This window comes from Diadema antillarum, unplaced genomic scaffold (assembly GCF_040938485.1).
Source record: "Diadema antillarum isolate AM-2024a unplaced genomic scaffold, OU_Dant_1.0 seq00000503_RagTag, whole genome shotgun sequence".
Classification (NCBI taxonomy): domain Eukaryota; kingdom Metazoa; phylum Echinodermata; class Echinoidea; order Diadematoida; family Diadematidae; genus Diadema; species Diadema antillarum.
Genome location: NW_027271460.1, coordinates 143,974 through 164,370, shown reverse-complemented (window position 1 = coordinate 164,370; position 20,397 = coordinate 143,974). Strand labels below are relative to the sequence as shown.

The window sequence follows — 20,397 nt, the reverse complement described above, 5'->3', positions numbered from 1 at the left end:
AAATATAGTATGAAAAGGGAATCATGTATTTAAGTTTGATATGTTGATTTCACGTTGATTTTATGTTGATTTCATGTTGATTTTATGTTGATTTTGTCTCTCTGTTTGCTCTCAGTGCTATTATAAACAAGATTTTCTTCAAAGAATAAATAGTTTTATCAGGAGTAGTGTAGCGTTGTAGATAATGTCACAACAGTCATAAAGCTGATAAATTGGTTTTCTTTTCCCCATATCTTTTGAATCTTATTTTGGTCATTGTTTCAGTAAAAATTCATCTCTACACTAAATATTGCTGTCCATGATGATATGTAGAATAATTGGTTAAAATATTCTGTCAGTGATAATCATCTTTTAATTTGCAGAAATAGATTTTCATTACCTGTGGTATAACAATATATGAGAAATGGTGGAGGCGTAGATTTAACATCATTCATGCTTTCACTGATCATGGTAATGTGTGCATTAATGTGGTATGTGTGTGGGTGTATGTATAATTAGATATTAAGTGTCATTCAAGTTTTTCAACGTTATGTTTCCCTGAGTTTATAGAAGTTATTCTGTAACCCCTGCCCCCCCCCCCCCCACGACCATGTATTATTATTACTTGCGCTTTGAATGAATGCTACAGTGTATCACTTCCCTCTGCAGTTATGCATGTCTTATCACTTCACCATATTGACTTGACTGAACCAGATTATGATTTTAAATTCACATAAAATTATATCTTTTTAATTGTACATGGTCTTGTCGTGTTGAGTGTTTTCTTTATGTAAATACACACTCCTTGAAGAATCAAGCAAATGAATACCATTCAGATCTAGTGATTATGATAAAATTTGTATGAGAACTGGCAATTAAGTGAAAGCTTGTATCATACATTGTATGAATATGAATTGATACTCTTCTTATTTAATGATTCAAGCATGTCATTGATTAACTAAACAACATAAAACACCCAATGTGTACAAATGATATCTTGGCTAAGATCATCTGTATGTCAGAGTATACAAATTGTAGGTCCTGGATCATTATATTGTCTGATAATTACTGAAACAAGTGATCAAGATAGCCCTCCAAAAGTTACTGTATTCCCCTTTAAATGGTGTATCAAGTTAAAATCACATGCAATACTAGATTTCAGGCATTAATGAGGGCTTTACTCTGCTGGTTTGACACACATACAAAGTGTATGTCATCTCTCAAATATGCCATTTCCTGCATTCAAAGCCACTCAGTGATAAAATGGTCATATCTTAGAAATGAATCTAGGGTGTGGTTACTCAACAGGGTATTAGTGTCTTTCATTTTATGCATGTTAGCCTTCTATGGATATACCTTATCTTCACGTCAAGCTATTTTTGTTTGAACAGTTCAAAAGACTATGATTTGCTTCGACAGGATCATGTCGTGATGAGCATGCCACCCACTGGCTCACTCACTGCATAGCACTCAAAATCTGGCCAACCACTTTAGATTGATCTCAAATCAATATTGAGTGATTTTGTCCATGAAACTTTTCAATTTCCATTGTTGGATGGCGCAGTAACAGAAGTGTGAGCGCTTTGAGAAACTCTTGAGAATTCTTTGACATGGTATGTTGCCTCTTATGTGGCCTGCATGTCAAATGAAGAAATGATAGACAATGGAACATCATGATTTGTAGTGCTTCTAATCAATGCTTCTCTCATCCCAAGACAATACTGTGATCCGATTTTTGTTCTCTGTGGCCAGGTTCCAGCGGAAGGCAGCGGTTGGTGCGTAGGACATCTTACTTGCGTGCCACAGGCTCAGACGGAGAGGATGATGAACAGGGGGACTCTGGGAGCGTGACTTCATCACAGGAAGGTGAACGGCCTACCAGAGAGTGAGTACATTAGACTGTGATTGATAGAATCTCTCATTCTGTCAGCTCCCTTCATCACTTCTTTAATAAAGCGTACGCCAATTTTGCTGTGTTCACAAGGTGTGATGTCCTAGTGAAATATCGTCAGTGATCCTCATTGTACAGGAACTTCTCTTGCTACAGGGGTAAGGTGTAACTACACCAAATTTCTTTTATGAATGTTTGAAAGGTGCAACTCTGACATCTGAGTATGTGATTCAAACAATCTTTGATTTGTCTAATTTTTGTTTGAAAAAAAAAATATTTTAAGTAATGTTTTTTGTTGTTGTTGCTTGTTTTGTCTTTTTCAGGAAAATAACACCAAAGCGTAATGCCAGTATTCGAAAACTGAAATCCTTTTTTGGGGAAGGCACACCAAAGGTGGTTGAAGCCACACAACCGCGGCGACCATCCATCATCGAGCTGCTTGGTAGCGAACCTAATATCAAAGAAGGGCCAATGAACATCAAGGTAAGCTAGCTCATAGAATCGTATATTCGAATAATGCACAGGTGAGAGTGCATTAGTGGAGATGCCGTGCACTCGAGGGTATTTACAATGGTGCAACATGCACAAGGTGCAGCCTCACGTATGTTGCATGACATGGTGAATGTACAAGAGTGTCCTGCAACTCCGCTAACATCTCAAACTTGAACCCGTTCTTTCTTTGTTTTATAAAATGGGTCTTTGAACTTATTTTGATTTAGCTTTATGGTTGAGTATCATTCAATTACATGTAGAACTTGCTCGAAAGCCACAATGTCTGAAGTAATGTTCAACACGCTGAACATAAACTTCGAAATTGTATAGAGTAAATAAGTGATTTAGTGTACACTGAACTGATAGAGTGCATGCTGTTAACCCATTGAGGACGGGCTGATTTTGCTACAACACGCATTTCCTGTAGACATGTGCCTGAGTATACTCGGGACTCGTCTTCAATGGGTTAAAGTATGCAAGTGTGACATCAGTGAGCATGATTACGTATGGCAAGCCAACTAAATGAACAAAGCCACATATTTGAGCAGTGATATCTCTGAGTGGTCGTTAGTACCGGTCTTAGCACTGGTAATTAATAAAAACTTATGCCCGCGGGGAATGTTAGGCAAAATGAAAGACTGACCTTGTTATTGCTTTCAGCTGGCCATTGGATTATTATCCATATTTACCATTTTATAGTAGCTGTTACTGTAAAAGTGGAAATTTTCGCGGTGTCGAAATTTTCGCGCATTTCGCGCAACCAGAAACTAGCGCGAAAATAAAAGCATGGGAATATTTTTGCTTGCCATATGTTCCTGTGCGTGATGTCTTGATTCCGCGGAATTAAAAACACGCGAAACTCTTCTTACCCGGCCAAGCGCGAAAAATTAGTCGCGGGAAAATATCAACTTTTACAGTAATCCAGTGAGGACGGACTGATTTTACTACAATATGCATTTCCCATAGACACCTGCCTGAGTATACTTGGGACTCGTCCTCTACGGGTTAGTAGTAACAGACAGACTTCTGAGTGGACAAAGACTGACCAGAGATACACCATGCATTTATTCTGTTCTTTGATTGGTTCATCAACCTCCATTACAACAATGTCAGAACCTTGGGCTATTTCAGGAAGGTTTAGAAAACATGTTGGTCATGAAATCTTCACTCAATAGCATGATAACTTGCTAAATGTGAACACCCCCCTCTCCAGTCAACATCTTCAATGTTTGCCTTCACCAGGAAGGCTGCACAAAGCTGTTCATCTCATGATTCAAGTCTGACTGTTGGACTGTGATGGAGAATCGGACTTACAATATTCTCTTTTTTTTTTCTTTTTCTTTTTTTCACCTCCCAGCTGGCCTCCAGTCGGTCCTGGAAACCTGTGTGGGCTGTCCTCAAGGGACAGGTCAACAAACTTTTCCTCATGAAGGAAGAGAGAGACCCATCATCGGTGAGTTTATAGGACGACCGATTCATCATTCACTTTACCTCTTGTACATTGAGCTTTGGTACTTTACCTTGTGGTACTCTTACCTCTGGCTATTTCATATTGAACCCTGTTAGAGTGGTGTTGAACTGTAGATGCACATTCTGAAATTGTCAGATTATATTTGATATGAGGCTGATTAAATGATGGCTGGAGGTAGCATGTTTGGTTGCTGTTAGAACGTTCAAGAAGACAATGTTTTGTTGCAGTCTGATCATTATAAGCTCTGCATCATCTGTGTAATAATCTGATTTGACTTTTGATTAACTCAGTGACTGACACACTGATGTTGCAGACATTCTAGCAGTTTAGGCATATAATTTTTAAGTATTACGGCAGTAAGGGTGTATCATGTACATTATTAATCTACCTGTCATATCCTTAGTACTGAAAATGTTTATTTACTATTCAGACCTGTATCACAATAGATTCATAGAAAAATACATGGTATTTCAACTGGAAATTATGCCGGTTTGTACTTGTGCAGTACTTGTGTAATATTGTTCTATGCAGATGTTTCAGATAACAGAGGAATCACAACTAGTAGGTGGCATTTAAAATGCATTTTGTTCAGTGGAATGAAGTGCTTTGGTTTATATAATGGGTTGGATAGATTTATTGTACAAATATATTTTCAAAAAAATCAGTCATGAGTCTTTACTCATATTTGATATGCACTCTGAATTCCTTGAAAAATACAGACATCGTATGTGATTAGTAGTGTGTTTTACAGCACTCCTGATTTCTCTACGGAAGGTCACAGTAAACATACATCTGTTCCATGGTGTTTGATGAGAATTACCAGTTATCAGTTCTTTCATTGTATCACCTGATACATGGTGCTGGAGGATACTTGTGATTTAGCAGTGTTATGCTAATGACACTGCTTCTTCACGTTAAAGTGTGCCTAATACTGGCCACAGTTCATGACAAATTTTCTTAAAATTGGGTATGAAGGTGTATCAAAAAGTGAAAAAAGAAATCTAGTCCCCTGTGATTTTGGTGGTAGCATGCTCATTCGTTTTGTTTCACATACACAAGAAAGATTGATTTTAGATGGTCTGCTTGTGTCAGCTTTACTAGCCTCATTTCTTGACAGATTTTGTTGAAGTTTTGTACAGAGGCCTTTCTTGTCAAATCTGATGATGATGCCCCCAGTGTTCCGCCATTTACAGGGCTGAAGTCTGCCACCATGTTGTATTTCTTGTGTGCCTTTAATATATCATACACATTTCTAGATATTTGTTTTTCTTCAAAACTCTTTATGGAGGTGCATCATGGCCAAACTTATTGTTTTTTGGTGATGCTGCCCATAGTGTTCTATCTTTAATAGGGTCAAAGGTCACATTTTAGTCACTGTCTGTGTGTATGTGGCCTATGAGCTACATTTCTTGGTGGATTTTGTTCAATTTTTATATGGAAATGTGCTATTTAAAAATCTAGCAACCAGAAACAGTCTGTATAGTGCCCTCACTCCTATCTGTGTATACAAAATTGTTGAGATTTCTAGTTCTCTTTGTCTGCCCTCTATTGGCCACATTTCTCAATGGATTTCAGTCAAGTTTATTTTATAGAGATGTACATGTATCATTGCCAAATCTTGATCTCTACTGCTAGTTAAGATTTATGCTGGCCCCAATGTTCTGCCTTTAATTAGATAAAAAGCTTGCACCATGTTATATTATTTTCGTGTTGGTGCTCTATCAGCCACATTTCTGGTTTTTTTTTGTGTGTGTGTTTTCAAAATGTATGTAAACTTGTATCATGGTGATCTCTTTTTTTTTTTTTTTTTTTAAATGCTGCTCCCAGCTGTCCGCCTTTCATAAGGTCAAAGGTCACATTTTGGTGGGTGTCTTGTTTGTGCCATCCAGGTGGTGTTTCATGACATATACTGTTGAATGTGGGTGCATCGTTATAAACTCTTCACGCCTGCTGTTTTTGGTGATGCTGCCCTCAGTAGACAATCCGCTGCCATCTCACATTTCTGTGTGGGCTCTGAGAGCTGCATATCATGATGGATCCCTATAACATATTGTATGAAGGTCCATCATAGTCAAATCTGCCTTCTTTTTCTCATAGATAATACTCCCTGCAGTGTCTTGCCATTTACATTGTGAAGCATGATATTCAGTTTAATGTCTTATGTGTGATCCATAGGCCTCATTTCTTTTAATAGATTTCTTATACCAAGTTACAGAGTATTTTGCAATTGGGGGGGGGGGGGGGGGGGGGGCTACCTCATACACACAGCCACACACATAAATCTTACTCATGATTCTTTCTCATAAAGACTGTTCTTTCCACTCTTCTTTTTGCATGATGAGTCTTTAGATCTATCAGTATACCCTCAAAATAAAAGTTGTTTTGGCCCTTTCTTTCTAATAGTTATATCAAGTTTTTGCTATGTTCAAGTTTCAGGTTTTCTTTGTATTCTATACTTTGAAATAGAAACAAGAAATGAGAGAAGGTGAGAACAAACACAAGAGCAAATTATGTGTGTCCCATTTCCTGTCTTAATCCCTCATGAAGCCAGTATATCCTGCCTACCTCAGTCTACCTCGATTGAAGTTTGGTCATTGATACCATAGATCAGGGAATTATTGTCTGTGGTTCCTGTTGAAGCACAAAGAAAAAGGTGAAAGAAAAGGTGACTCACCTCAAGTACTGAGAAAGTTTTCTTTTTTTAAAATTTTACTTTTACTGTTTAATAAAGAAAGCAATTTTCACATGGACATGAAGTCTTGATCATATCGTGTCATGTCAGAAAATAAAAAGCACAAATCCTTGTAATATTGACAGGAAGCTGATAAGAATGTTTTAAGTGCATAGTCAGTGTTCAGAATTTCTGAAAAGTGAAAAATAACCATTGAAACCAAGATTTGGATATAGACATTGCTCAGCCTTTCCATACTGAATTCTGAAATGCTCAGAGACTTAATAGGCAGGCTGCAAGATTCCCGTACGGAACGGGTTTCAAGATAGGAACTCGTGACAAAAAAAAAAGAAAAAAAAAGAAAAAGAAAAAGAAACCAAAAAACAAACTTCATGGTCAGTACTTCAACCTATCCATAATATTAACAGGTTACATTTGATTTGTTTTATATCGAAACATTCCAAAGTCCACAAATCCTTTATGTTACTGCATGTTTTAGCATATTTGGAACACAGTAGTTTTAGCACATGTTACTTCCTTCAAGGTATATATATGGTACAGAGACTCAATTTGGATTTTATGAATATGAGAGAGGCAACTCTGTCAGCTGAAGAAAAAATGCAACTAGAGATAAGGGGGAGGTAGATAGTGTTGCAGGAAATACTGTGCGGATATAACTGATATGGACATATGTTTATATATTCCCCGTCCACCAAGTTTTCTCTCTCTCTCTCTCTCTGTGGAGAAGGAAGCAGTGCTAGTTTTACCACGTGCAAAGTCTTGTACAGTGTGGGATATTAGCAGAACAAGGTTTGAAGTTCAGTCTGACTGTGAGTTGTTCCATGATGAACAATGAAAGTTTGTCTCTTCTACATGTACTTCTGGAATCTACCCTACGTATGTGATCAATAGAACAGGCTGTGGAGTACCTTGGGTGTTGTGCCATTCTGGAGCTGATATTGATAGGAATCCCATTTTAATTGAAGAAAACTAGGAAGTGCTTGAGCTATGCTTATTGGAGCCTCTATTTTGTAGTATCAACAAACTGCTTGTTGAGCAGACTCAGAGGTGGAGTGCAGTTTTGATGGGATTGTGTGGATACAGTTTGATAACATGATGCTGTAATTTTGTTTGTATGTGATTGATTAGCAAATCAGAAGTCGGTCTGGATGGAGGAAGGAATATCACATTTCCATGTCTTTGATACTGATAGCATGTTTTGTTAATAGTAGTAGCCCATCTTAAATGTGTATAAACGGAACATCAAGGATTTCAAGTGGTGAGAACCTGTGTGATTATTTTGTTTTGTTTTGTTTTCAACAGCTTCTAAAGGAGATGCTGGCATATATATCAGTTTTCAGCGTGCTTGTATTGCAGTTTTGTCAGATATCTTGTAAAATATCCCAAGCCTGGCACAAAGAATTGATGGCTTTGTGTAGCTGATTGCTACATACTGCTGATGTTGATATAGTGGCATTTTGCACGATGTCATCTTCCCTATTACCGGTAAACCAAGTGTTACACCAGCTGAATAAAGTGCCTTGAGTACAGAGTCAGGGTACTTATAGCAAAAAGGGGAACGTGTTATGGACATAGAATTAATCTGTCTACATCAGGGTGTCTTGTCAGTCTTACCTCAGGTGAGCCATCACTCTGGATACCCCAGGGATTTTCTTGGACGGTTGGCAAGTAAATGTCATGGCCACACTCCAATTTGTCGTGGCTCATGCCCACCAGGCTTTAGTTGTACACACACTCTATGTGCTGTCTTTGATACAGTGTGGCTAAGAGTTTTCAGACTGAATCCAGCATATAGCCTCAGCATTTTTGGCTCATTTGCAATTTTCTTGTCACTTGAAACAGCTGGTTGTTTAGCTTCAAACACAAATTGATGTGCATTCATCAGTAGTGATTAGGTAGATGTGTTAAGATCCTATTTTTTCTTTCTTTTTTGCAAACACATGTGTCATTCAGTAAGGACAGTGGAGAAGATGCCTGCTAAAAATTCTAAAAATAGCAGAAAACACACACACACACACACACACACACACACACACACACAGAAAGTAAAACTATAAATGTTTCTTAGATAGTATTTGTTAACCAAATTGGGTTAAATTTGTTTGATGTTTATTAAATCAGTAGAGCTTTATCGCAGTTAAGTTATAAATAATTGCAATTCCTCTTCTTTTTCAAGTTGATTCTGATGATAGAGTCAAATTAAACAAAGGGAATGACAAGTTTTGTTAGAGTTTGACATGAGATTAACAAGTTTTGGGATTTAAAAGTTAGTAGAATGTTTTTATTGAATAGGAATATGAGTTGCAATGAAATATGCAAATTAGATCAGATGTCATCCTTTATCCATCTCCCACTAACCTACTGCCAAATTTTTACTTAATTTCCTGTTTTCAAATGAAAGCAACAAGAAAACTTGTGTCTTTTTTTAAATCAAATTATTGTAGTGTTGTGACGACTAAGCAATGGTGACTTGGAGGATGCCATGATTATAAGCTGCTACATTATTCAATAGAAAGCATGATATTTGTAAATTAAAAGTTTGTGTGAGAACCAATGTCAGAATGGTGAGATGATGCATCATGGTCTTATTCATCAAATCTTACTATTTTCAGACATGCATGGGACTTCAAAATTCTATTACCCTTGTATTTTATGTCTGATTCTGCTGGAACTTTCACCTTTTTACATGTACATTGTATGTCCAATTCTCGTAGAACTTTACCATTCTGTTTTACTCAATTCATCAAAGTCAATATAACGTGAAATAGAACTGTACTTTAGATACAGTTTCTGGAGGATATCCACACCCTACATATTATAAATATATAGATATAATATACTTGTATTTATAGTGACCCAAATATGTACTGCACTTTCACTCTAATGTGTTAGGATGAGCCATGAGAATCTATTTCAATTTGTAAGCCATGTAACCTATAGGGTCGTGTAATAACAGGAAATAAGGAAATGTATTATGTCTACATCCGTTTTGCCGTATGGGACGTTATTAATTAAACAGCACATTTGTCACTTCCACTCTATCTCTTTACAAGGTTGTTCTCGTCATATCCTGCTCATTTTGTTACAGACTGTATATACTCACTAATTCACATTGTACAGCAGATGAGCGTTGTTTAATGAGGCATGTGTTTGACATAGCTTCATGTCACCCTTCATATTACATGATGTGAGAGCTGTATCGAAGAATGGGCCTAAAGACTTTAAATACTTGGTGCCATCAAAGATAATGTCTTAAACATACCTTTGAGGTTAATGTCTTCATTTCTGCTGTCTTGCCCGAGACCACATTCATGTACTTTGATGAAAGGTCTGTGATACATTTTTCGCATTCATCTGGGATTTTTTTTGTTGTTGTCCAGAATAGTAGCAGTACAAAATAAATTTGCACTGCTTCCTTGATTACACTATCTGTGTGATTTTTGTTTTGTTTATCTAGACCCCTCTAGGAATCTCATTTGAGTGCATATTAGTTCATCTCTAAAACTCTTCTACACTATGTACAGATGTATTTCATTGCCAACAAATGAAGATGTATACTTCTGCTTTCTGTGGATCACACAATGTGATAACTATCATTTCGTATACTAGATTTTCCCTTTCAGGACTTCTTTGTATGACTACAGGTCTATGCACTTATTCATTTTTATGTATGCATATTTGTACTTCTTTTGTTTTCTCTGTTATTATTATCATTATTGTTATTATTATTATTACTTATTATTAATTTAATTATCATTTATTTATTTATTTATTTATTTATTCATTCATTCATTCATTCATTCATTCATTTATTCATTTATTTGTTGTTGTTGTTTTTTTTCACAGTGGCAGTCCAGTGTTAGCATTTACCCTGCTGTAGATTTCACTATTGATTTGCTTGTGTGGTTATTCTTGTGCCAAAATAAATAATACTTCCAAACTCTCTTACCTTTTCTCTTTCAGCCTCTGAGCCTGTTGGATCAACCTATTAGTCTCAATGGCTCCAATGTTGGTATTGCCTATGAGTACATCAAGAAGAGAAGGAATGTCATCAAACTCACCAATAGCATTGGCCTTACAATTCTACTGCAGGTATTTTATACATTTTTTATTCTCATTTCCTCTCATTCAATACCCTTTTTAAATTCTGTTTTTCAATAGTTAACATTAATTCAATTTCCTGTTCTTCTATTGAATTTCTCTTACTCCAGCAAGCCAGCACAAGATGATATTTTGCATTTGTGCACTTCTTTTAAAAGTAAACAGGAAACTTTTGCTATATTTGTGGCACATAAATACTTTTATGACACCTTGAAAATATTTGATGCTCCTAACAGCTACATGGCTTGTGAGTGTCTGTGCAGTTTTTCCCTCCAGCATTATTATTATCATGGCTTTTCTAATTTTAACTTGCATCCTTGTGTGTGAAGTATTTTCATGCCTTTATCCCCAGGCATGTACTTGTTTGTCTCTCTCATGGATATATAAGGCTGTTTTTCCTACGATACCTTCTTCAATTTTTGGTTGTGTGTTACTTAATTCCTTGCTTTAATAAATGGCTTCTACCTGTGAACAACAAGTCTTTCATAACTGTCAAGATAATGAAATGTCTTGTTTTATACTTTTCATGTACATATGATAGGATGCTTTCATACTTTTTTTTTTTTTTTACTGGCTATATGACTGGATTTAGTGCTAAATTTTGTTTTGTAGTTTTCTGATTGATATGCTACATTCAATTACCTTCTGTCATTTCTCCAACTCTACATGTTATAAATATCATCTACAGATTTTTATCAAGTCTGCATATTATTGCATCACAAATTCTTTCTTGACTGTTTATAACCTGTATGACCCCACATCCCTTCTTTCAGCCTTGAAAAGCTGTCTGTTTTGTCTTAAACATTGATCATATCATTTCCTGTATTGAATTCAGCTGATACGGTTTGAAAGATACTTTACGTATGTGTATATCTGTGTGGACAGCCAGCAGTTGATTACAGTAGACAAGAGCTGAAGACCACGTCTTTTCTTTAAATAAAAGTGTGTTGGTCTTAAAGCTGGTAATGCATTGTTTGCTACCACAGTACCTTTCACAATAAGTTGTGACGTGACAAGTTCGTGGATTAACCTCTTTGTGTAGGCTGTGGCTAGGATACATAAGTAGGGCATCATATCCTGTGAGCTGACAGTGGATATAATCGTGTTAACTGGCTCTTATGAGATAAACAGCCAGTCTTGTCCTGGGCTTCATAGGATTAACATGCCTTATGGTGTGAATATGAACCTGTCCTAGATGGGCAAGCTAATAATGGTGTGGTTTTCTGGATGACATACATTGCCACCTGTCACAAGGATAGGAAGAATTTTTTTCTCTCTGCTCTTACTTGATTTTTGTTTGTGTTTTCCTCCATAGGTCAGTGATAGGGATACGATGCTGGCATGGATTAAGGTGATGCAAGAACACAACAATCCAAGCCAAAGCGTGAGTATAGAACCAGTGATATTAGGAAATGTTATACTTTCATTATGGATATGAAGAAGGGAGTTAACATGCTCCAAGGCAACAAAGACAGCCATTGGTGAGGGAACATGAAGGGACGGATTTATATCCAATTGGAAGTACCTGATGCTCATAAAACACTGAATTAAGAAACCTGTGGATTCTTTAGAACAAAACAATGTCATCATATTCTCATTGTATCCTTCACAAGTTTTGCACTTCCAATGTATGCCATCTTGCTTATTACATTATTTTCCATTTGGAAATAAAAACTTTAAACAAATCGTAGTAGGTTGTGTTGTCACGAGACCCAGAAGTAAAACCTTTAATCTTTCTTAGTTAACCATTTGACCAGACACTTTTGATTGTTATCAGATTCCATGTCTTTTCTTCTCATAAGTTCCAGTGCTGTGTGAGCTGAGAGTAATGACTTGTACTAAAGTAAGAGTTTACCTACTCTCTGCTTCACTGTATTTGTGATGCTGTTAAAGTCTAGTCACACAGGATGCTATGTAGATGGAAAGGAAATCAAGCTGTCATTGTTCAGGGATGATATCTCTGAGACCTCATTGAGGGTTTGTCTTCATATTTCTGTTGGACTGCAGTACTCTCATCCTTAATGTGAAGGTCTTTGGTTTCAGTGAGTTCGCAGTCCTAGATAACATTGACAGATTTGAGATCAATCTCTAGAAACAAGTATGAAACACCTCTCTCTGATTCTTCTTCTACTTATGTATGTTGGATGATAATCCCAAGACAATGCAGACTTGATATTCACAACACGTGTCATAATAGCATGGGCTTAGCTGAAGGGGCTCTCTCTAGATATTGAGTGCAGTGTAAATGTCAGGTGATATCACCAAGGTCTTGTATGACTTGAATTGTGGATCACAACCTTCTCAGTTTCACCGATTGGGTGTCTCATTATGTCAGCACATTGTTAGTATTCATGACTTGTTTGGGTGTAGTCTTAATACTCCCCTTAGATCAATCTCTAGTACAGGGATTGATATCACCCATACTGGCAAAGATGTTAAGAAGGCTTGACTAACATACAGCTGTAGTAGGTTCCAAGTTGCTCATGGGACGTAAAGTCTATGACCTCTTGAGTACAATTAATAGCAGCAATAGGCTGACATGAATTGTGCCATACCTGCGTGTACACATACATTGTATGACCAGTGTAAGAATACGCGTACAACACTATTGGCACACTGCCCTCTTTCATAAAGACCTCTGTGTTACATTGCAAGAACAGTGTCCCTTCTAACATTTGTTCATACATTATATTAGTTTCACAATGTTATTCCATATGCCAAGTAGACATCAAATGCTTCTTGGGTTTCAAGAAATATATTTATTGACTTACATTTCATGCAAGTATCTTTCTAGCTATAATGAATTCATATTCAGGGTGAACGAATGATCACAGTTTCATATGTAGCATAGAAAAGCCTGCATTTGCTGTATAAATAAACAAGAAGGTAATTGGTGATGTAATAATGCATCAAGATAGGTCAGTGTGAAAAAGAGTGTGTGAAATAACTCTAAGGGTGTACAGTGCTTTCTGCCCCCCCCCCTCCCAAACTATTCTCAAGTCATCAAAAGAAAGCAACAATAAATACATGCTCAAAGACACAGTCATTTAAAATGGACCCATCAAAGGTAAAAATCAGCACATAATCAAGCGAAGTTAAAAGTGCATTCATTAGTTTATGCTAAGCCAAAAATTTGAATTCTTTATAAATTGGAAATTGATAATGATATTAGGGCTCCCTTCACACTTAGCATATAAAAAGCAATTTGAGTAGTGACATGTACAAATTATGCATTTCAAGCAAGTAGTGTTAAGTGATGATGAATGGTCAGACACATTGTAAGGCAATATGCGCATACTTCTGGTGTAAGACAATATGCACATACAGTCAAACCTGTCTATAGCGGCCACCCAAGGGATACGGAAAAAGTGGCCGTTATAGACAGGTGGCCGCTATAGACAGGTAATCCAACTTTGTGTGCATTGCCTACATGTACATGTATCATCGTTGTATACATGTACATTTATGTGTGTACGTATGCACACGTGTGTATCATGCATAGCACAATGCCGGTGTTTATGAAATTGTTGCACAGTACACTAGATGTAGCATGTGCACAGTCATGAATTAGTGCATTATTGTGACTGAATAAGTGATGAATGCAACGGTGGCGATCACTGAATGTTGCCCAGAAATGACTGGCACAGCTAAAAAGCAGAAAAACACCCTAAATTATCAGCTCGGCTACGGCTCCATCGGGTTTTTGGCCGCTATAGACAGGTTAAAATCTACCGCGGGAAACAAAATTTGTGGCCGCTGGCCGCGTTAGACAGGTGGCCGCTATATACAGGGTCTTTAACATGGCTTTTCTCTCGGGGGGATTTTTCAGTGGCCGCTATAGACAGGTGGCCGCTATAGAGAGGTGGCCGCTAAGGCAGGTTTGACTGTACTTCTGGTTTCATACATTCTTTCAAGCAGTGCATAGTAGAATTATCGATAGCCCTTCATCCCATATATGACATACGTATTCCCACTTCTATTAATGTCTTCATCATTTTGCAGGCGTTCTCATTTTTATGTGTAGTTGCCAGTATCAGTGTAAACTGAGAAATGTTAGAGTGAACTATAGAACTGACAGTCAGGATCTCTTTTATTACTTCCTGTGGATTCTTGTTGGACCATTAGGTACTTCCACTTTCACCCACTACCTGGTTTTGTTTGTCTCATGTGATCTCAGTGTTCTTATCTTTAACAATGCTTCTATACAAGACACATTTTACTTTTGATAAAAAGACTATTTTTACACTCATTCTTGTAACATTCTATTGTGTATCACACAGCAACAACTATTGCAAAAGCATTCATATAGATTGTTTGCACCCTTTAAATGATTTAAATAGTTGTCGGCTGTTAAGATTTTTTTTTTTGCTTTAGATTTAATGATGTTTAAAGACTCAGTCAAAAATAATTTTTGTATCAAACCTCATAGGCAATTGTGCTACACATAGTGGTTTCTTTCGTACTGATAATGAAAAGTAATAACATACCTCTTTGTGTTTCATAAAAAAGAAAAAAAAATAATCAGGCTTCATTTATGACATGTTATTTTGTAAAAGTTCTTTTACAAAATTATAAATTCATCAAAAATTATGAATTCTTCAACGTAAAAGTTATGAAAAGAAGCATGTCCCAAAGCAATATTTATGTGGATTGAAAGCTGTAAGCCCAAAAGTGTTAATATACTGCTAGGGAGACTTGTGATGATGTTGTTAGCAGGGGATAGATAGTCCATGTACTCTGACAGATCCTACATACTGCTATTTACTGACAAACATCAGGATTGTTATTTTTTTTTTCTTCAATACTTGATGTTGATTATGGTGGTAGCTTGCTGTATTCTCCAAATATCTTTACATTTATTCTACATTTGGTAATATTGAAGTCATATATACATTGTATATAATGACACAATAGATAATCAGATGTTGCCACAATGCTATGCCTTTTATTCCCATGACTGATTATATTCCTTGTAATTCATTTGATGTTGCCATTTCATTGCTCGCATTAATCTAATTTGTTGAGGTAGCTTTTTCCCTCTCTCGTTTCCAACTGGGAATGGAAATACACAATATTAGCAAAACAAACAAACAAACAAACAAACAAACAAAATTCGGCATAATTGATTGTTTTTTTAAACAGATTAGCGAGTGCAAATTTTTATTTAGTTAATATTACTTTTTTGTGAACAAGTGCAACCTCAGAAATTAAAAGCACAGTCTGCCAGATTCTAGAAGTCTATCTTGGGTTTTCAAGGCTGCATAAAGATCCTCTTTTAGACTGTGTTATTAAATGGTGCTTATATTTAGAATGACTTTCACCGTACTTTCCCTGGCCCCATTCCCCACTTTGAAAGTACATTGACTGTCATGGTGTGGTGGCTGTGATATCAAGCCTCACATCCTCCTGTCTCTCCTGCCTTGTATAGCATCATCTGACTTCAGATCACAGCCCCAGTCTGACATTGGGAGAAGGAGGGGGAAGGTGTTGGGGGGGGGGGGGGGGGGGATGACCGGCCAGGCATTTTTCCCCTTACTCTCTGGTTGGGTGATTCTGGCACCCACTGCTAACTCCCATCTCTCTCTGCCACTGGCTGGAATGCCTCAGTGGATGAAACATACATTGCACCTGTCATGGCTGCCACATTCTTGGCTGCGGAATTGACCGGAACTTGTTGGCTAGTGCTGCTGTATTGCATCAGCTCCAAACAAGGGACGTCACACTTTTATCACACCATAGAAGCCAAATGGGTGCTAGGAGTGAAAGTGATGTGAAGTGTTGGTCATTTGGGGGGGGGGGGGGGGGGGGAGGGGATATTATTATGAATAGATTCCAAAGTGATAGAGAAGATGACTGAATGTTGTGTGATTGTTACATACATGTAGCTATATACAATTCTCAGGGAGGACAGAGTAATTCATAACATGATACTTCAGATTCAATCCTTTCCGATGTGGCCCATTAAATATTTTGAGGTAAACATGAAGATATTCATGAAGAGATGTGAATTCTATGTGTTAATTACCACTACCAATACATAACCGCTACCAACACACTACCGCTACAAATTATATTTAGTGTTGAATAGTGTGTTAAAAATAGTCTGTCCAAACAAGGCGTGAAATAAAATTCTTTTTTCCTGCAGTGAAAATGAAAGCTAGCATAAGATTTTTTGTTGTTGTTTTTATTTCTGGAAAGGCTAGCAGCTTTGACACTGCACTTTCAATCTTGTATTTCTTTTGTATGTCTTGATTTTTAATGATGATTCAGAAGAACAGTTGTGTGGGTGAAGTGATGACATGTCCAAGAATTGTGGTGATAGTGGTCAGTCTGCTGTGGTGCAGAGGCGATTTCTTTGAAGTCTGTATAGCTGCTTGTGCCATGGGTAAAAGAAGAACTCTTGGCCAAGATTCTAATTGACACCTTCCCTCTTCCTACCTCCTGAAGTGAACATGGTTGTTATGAGAGCATATATGGCAATGTTCTCCCAGACTGATTAGCAGCCATCTCATGGTTTACTGAGAGGTGGTTTGCAAGGAGTGAGTGAAAAAAGAGCTGGAGGTTGTTACAGCAGTCAGGAAGTGTGAAATAATTACACCCATGTAGCTTTCAAGTTGTATTCTCTGGAAGGTTTATGCTGTAGGGTGGACGGAAAGACTTCTGCTGTAGGCTGGACAGAAAGACTTCTGCTTTCCATTCTGATTGAACTTGACAATGTTATTTGGAATTGATTCCTCTGCTGTGCCATTGTGTCAGAGAATTTTGACTGAGCCTACTCTGATTTGATTCCCAAGGAAGCCATATTTGAGGTGGTAGAAGAAATCAGAATCTACAAATATAGACATTCATTTACTGACTTGTTTGCATGCGCCGTCATAGAAATGTTGAGACGTCATTCTGACGTGGTGATGTGTAGGCTGCTGAGTATCTTCCTTGACTGAAACCATCCAAGCACCGCAGCCTCTTGATTCACTGGCTGTGCAGTACTGGAGAAGACGGCCTTGTCAAGCTCATCTGGCTATCATTTTCCATGCGAACTTGGCACAGTTAGAGAAAAAAAAAATGCTAAGAAAAGACTTCTGGTGACATTGGTGAGGCTGTGAGGCAAAGTTTTGTCTACTGTTTGCTTCAACGTCTGATCTTGAGAAGTATTGCCATCGTATTTTGAGGAATTGTTGCCAACTTTGCCTACCGGGTACAGGAAATGAGCAGCATTACAGCAGGCAGTTTAACTGCAGGATACTTACAAATTAACAAGCAGCGGGATTCTTGGCAGTGAATTTCAGTCCCATCGTCAATCGTTAGAAGGAAGTTCCTGTGTTTCTATGGAAACTGACATCACCTGTTACACTAAGCATCACACAGACTTGATTGACTTCACTCTAGCAAGGCTTACATTCTTCTCAGACCTACAATTGTGTATTCAGAGCACTGTGTGAAGAGCCATGGGTCCTATGTTTTTTGCTGCCGTCTTTCCTTTCAGGGTAAGTAGTAAAGTCTGTGGAGAGAACCAGTTACTCTGTCACTTCTTAAATGCATTGCTTATACTTTGTCCCCAATTTCTGCCTGTTCCCACTTACATTGTACCTAATGGTTTACTAGGGAAGCCCTACATGGATTATTTAAAATTGATTAATTAACAAAATGAGACCATAAGGAACTCTTCAGGGATATGAATCATATGGCTGCATGGAATTCAGCTCGTTTGGAACCCAGACTGCATGATACAAACTTCTACATTAATCTAGTATTTGATAGAAGAATGAGATTGTAATATACATACTGTGGAACATCTTACATTGTACAATATGTACATTCTCATCTACTCTAAATGTGCACACTTTTTTTGCTGAGTTTATCACAGTGCAGTATGCAGGGGCATGGCAGGTAATAGTTTAATGTTAGATGTATCTGTAGATATCCTTTCAAACTGTGTGCCACATGTGTGATTCCATTTTTGAGGACTAAAATATCCTGTGACAGTATTCTTCAAATAATTATTGAAACCTGCAATCATGACTTTAGCAGCATTTATCTAAAAAAATGTTGTGAGGTGTAATCACCATCCTAAACATATGTTCATTCCATTTTCTGGCAATAGACAAATATTCAGTGTTTTCATTTGCGATTAGAAACACCATTTGAAAAGCCCAAAAGGACAATTTGAAATGCATTAGAGCCTCAAGCGTCTTTCTGTGGAGTAGATAATAATCTGTTTTGAAACATGTTACATCACATTGCTTTAGATTTTTACTTCACGGGTCAAATAGCACAAAGCAGCTTTTAGTGACAACTCGTGAATTTTGACTAGATGTTTACATAAACAGGCATCTCAGTTAGATGTTTAAGTGAATATGGCATCTAGAGAAATGTGTTTCAAACCATGTTCGTATTACACCTTTTGAAATGTGTTTTGAAACATAGTTTAATCTTTTGAATGAGATAAACACAGCCATAGTCTATCATTCTGACATCAGGTTCATATGTGTATAAGCTGTCGTCTAATACCAGAGCCTGACACAGTGTTGGTTTGCAGTTATTCTGCTTCTCAAGTCAAAGCAAACTACAATTATATTGTTGTAAAGAATGGTACATAATTATAAAGAATTTAACACAAAGTGTGTAGATATTTGTCATGATTGGAGGAGAAGAAAGATGCTCAGTACATTGATAATGTGAGGCTTTTTTAGCTGCAAGGTTATTATTTGTGTGTGTGTATACAGCATGTGTGTTGCAACACTGCAACAAAAACATAAGAAAACATATTTGGCCATTATTTTGGCCATGATGTGGATCACAAACTCCTCTATTTTGAAGCTGAGTAAATCGTTTCATTGTGATTAGTTTATCTCCCAAGAATTAGAAAGGCTCCTTACCATTCTGTACTAGATTAGCATTCACAACACACACTTACACATGCATAATATACCCTCAGAGTACAAGAATGTAGCTGTGTATGTTGCTACATCTCAGCAAATTGTTTTTTCTATCTTTGTCACTGTATCCATATCTGCTTATGGAATTATAATATTCCATCATCTGTAAGCATGTAATATGTGCATCAGATGCCAAAAGTCATGTTTTTCAGATATTTTGCCATGAATATTTGGAATACTTGTGATGCTTCCCCTAAGAGAGAAGCATGCTGCTGCCCTTCACCTTCAGTGTATGATACTATTATCACATGGGAAGAGTAATGAGGTATAGCAGGGATGAGGCTGAGGGATAGATAGGTTGTACATAGGTTGAGACTCTATACTGGCTGGCCTTCAGTGGCTTACACTGGATATGAGAGATGTGTGAACTTGTCACTATGCAAGCAATCTCTCTAATGTTGGCTACTACTCCAGACAGCTTCCTGTCATCCACTACTTAAGACCTGTTTCCACCAATCACTGGCCTCTTCTCCTTAGTACACCTTGATGTCATATTTCATCCTCCTCTTTCTGCTGGTATATCTTGGAGGACACATTGACACTTCATAGCGGGGCTAGCTGCTGTGTTGTCTCCTGAAAATTATGATTTGTTGATCCTTGTCAGTGTTTGTTGACATCCATTGTGTGTGATTTCTCCATAGTTTTGGAGATAGTCAGATTGCTCTTGAACTCTACATCACCCAATGTCTGGCTGTGCTTCTCTGAAATGCAGTTTTTACGATTATGATAGGCAAACAAAGCGTGCGGGCTTCTGGCTACCGTGAGAGGTAGAGCCGTTTTCCAGGATGGACGATGCCTGCCGGGCACTCCAACCCCCATCATGCCAGCCGTGATG

At 37.4% G+C, this 20,397-nt stretch overlaps 1 protein-coding gene across 3 annotated transcripts in view; it reads left to right on the top strand.

Moving 5' to 3' along the window:
* LOC139733914 (rho GTPase-activating protein 21-like) overlaps positions 1–20,397 on the top strand; it is a 115,626-nt gene that overhangs the window by 83,336 nt on the left and 11,893 nt on the right. For all 3 annotated transcript variants that reach the window (XM_071644727.1, XM_071644724.1, XM_071644726.1), the window contains 5 exons: positions 1,732–1,864; positions 2,194–2,353; positions 3,720–3,815; positions 10,489–10,617; positions 11,942–12,010. In XM_071644727.1, the coding sequence (XP_071500828.1) occupies positions 1,732–1,864; positions 2,194–2,353; positions 3,720–3,815; positions 10,489–10,617; positions 11,942–12,010 (587 nt within the window). The remainder of the gene's footprint in view (positions 1–1,731; positions 1,865–2,193; positions 2,354–3,719; positions 3,816–10,488; positions 10,618–11,941; positions 12,011–20,397) is intronic.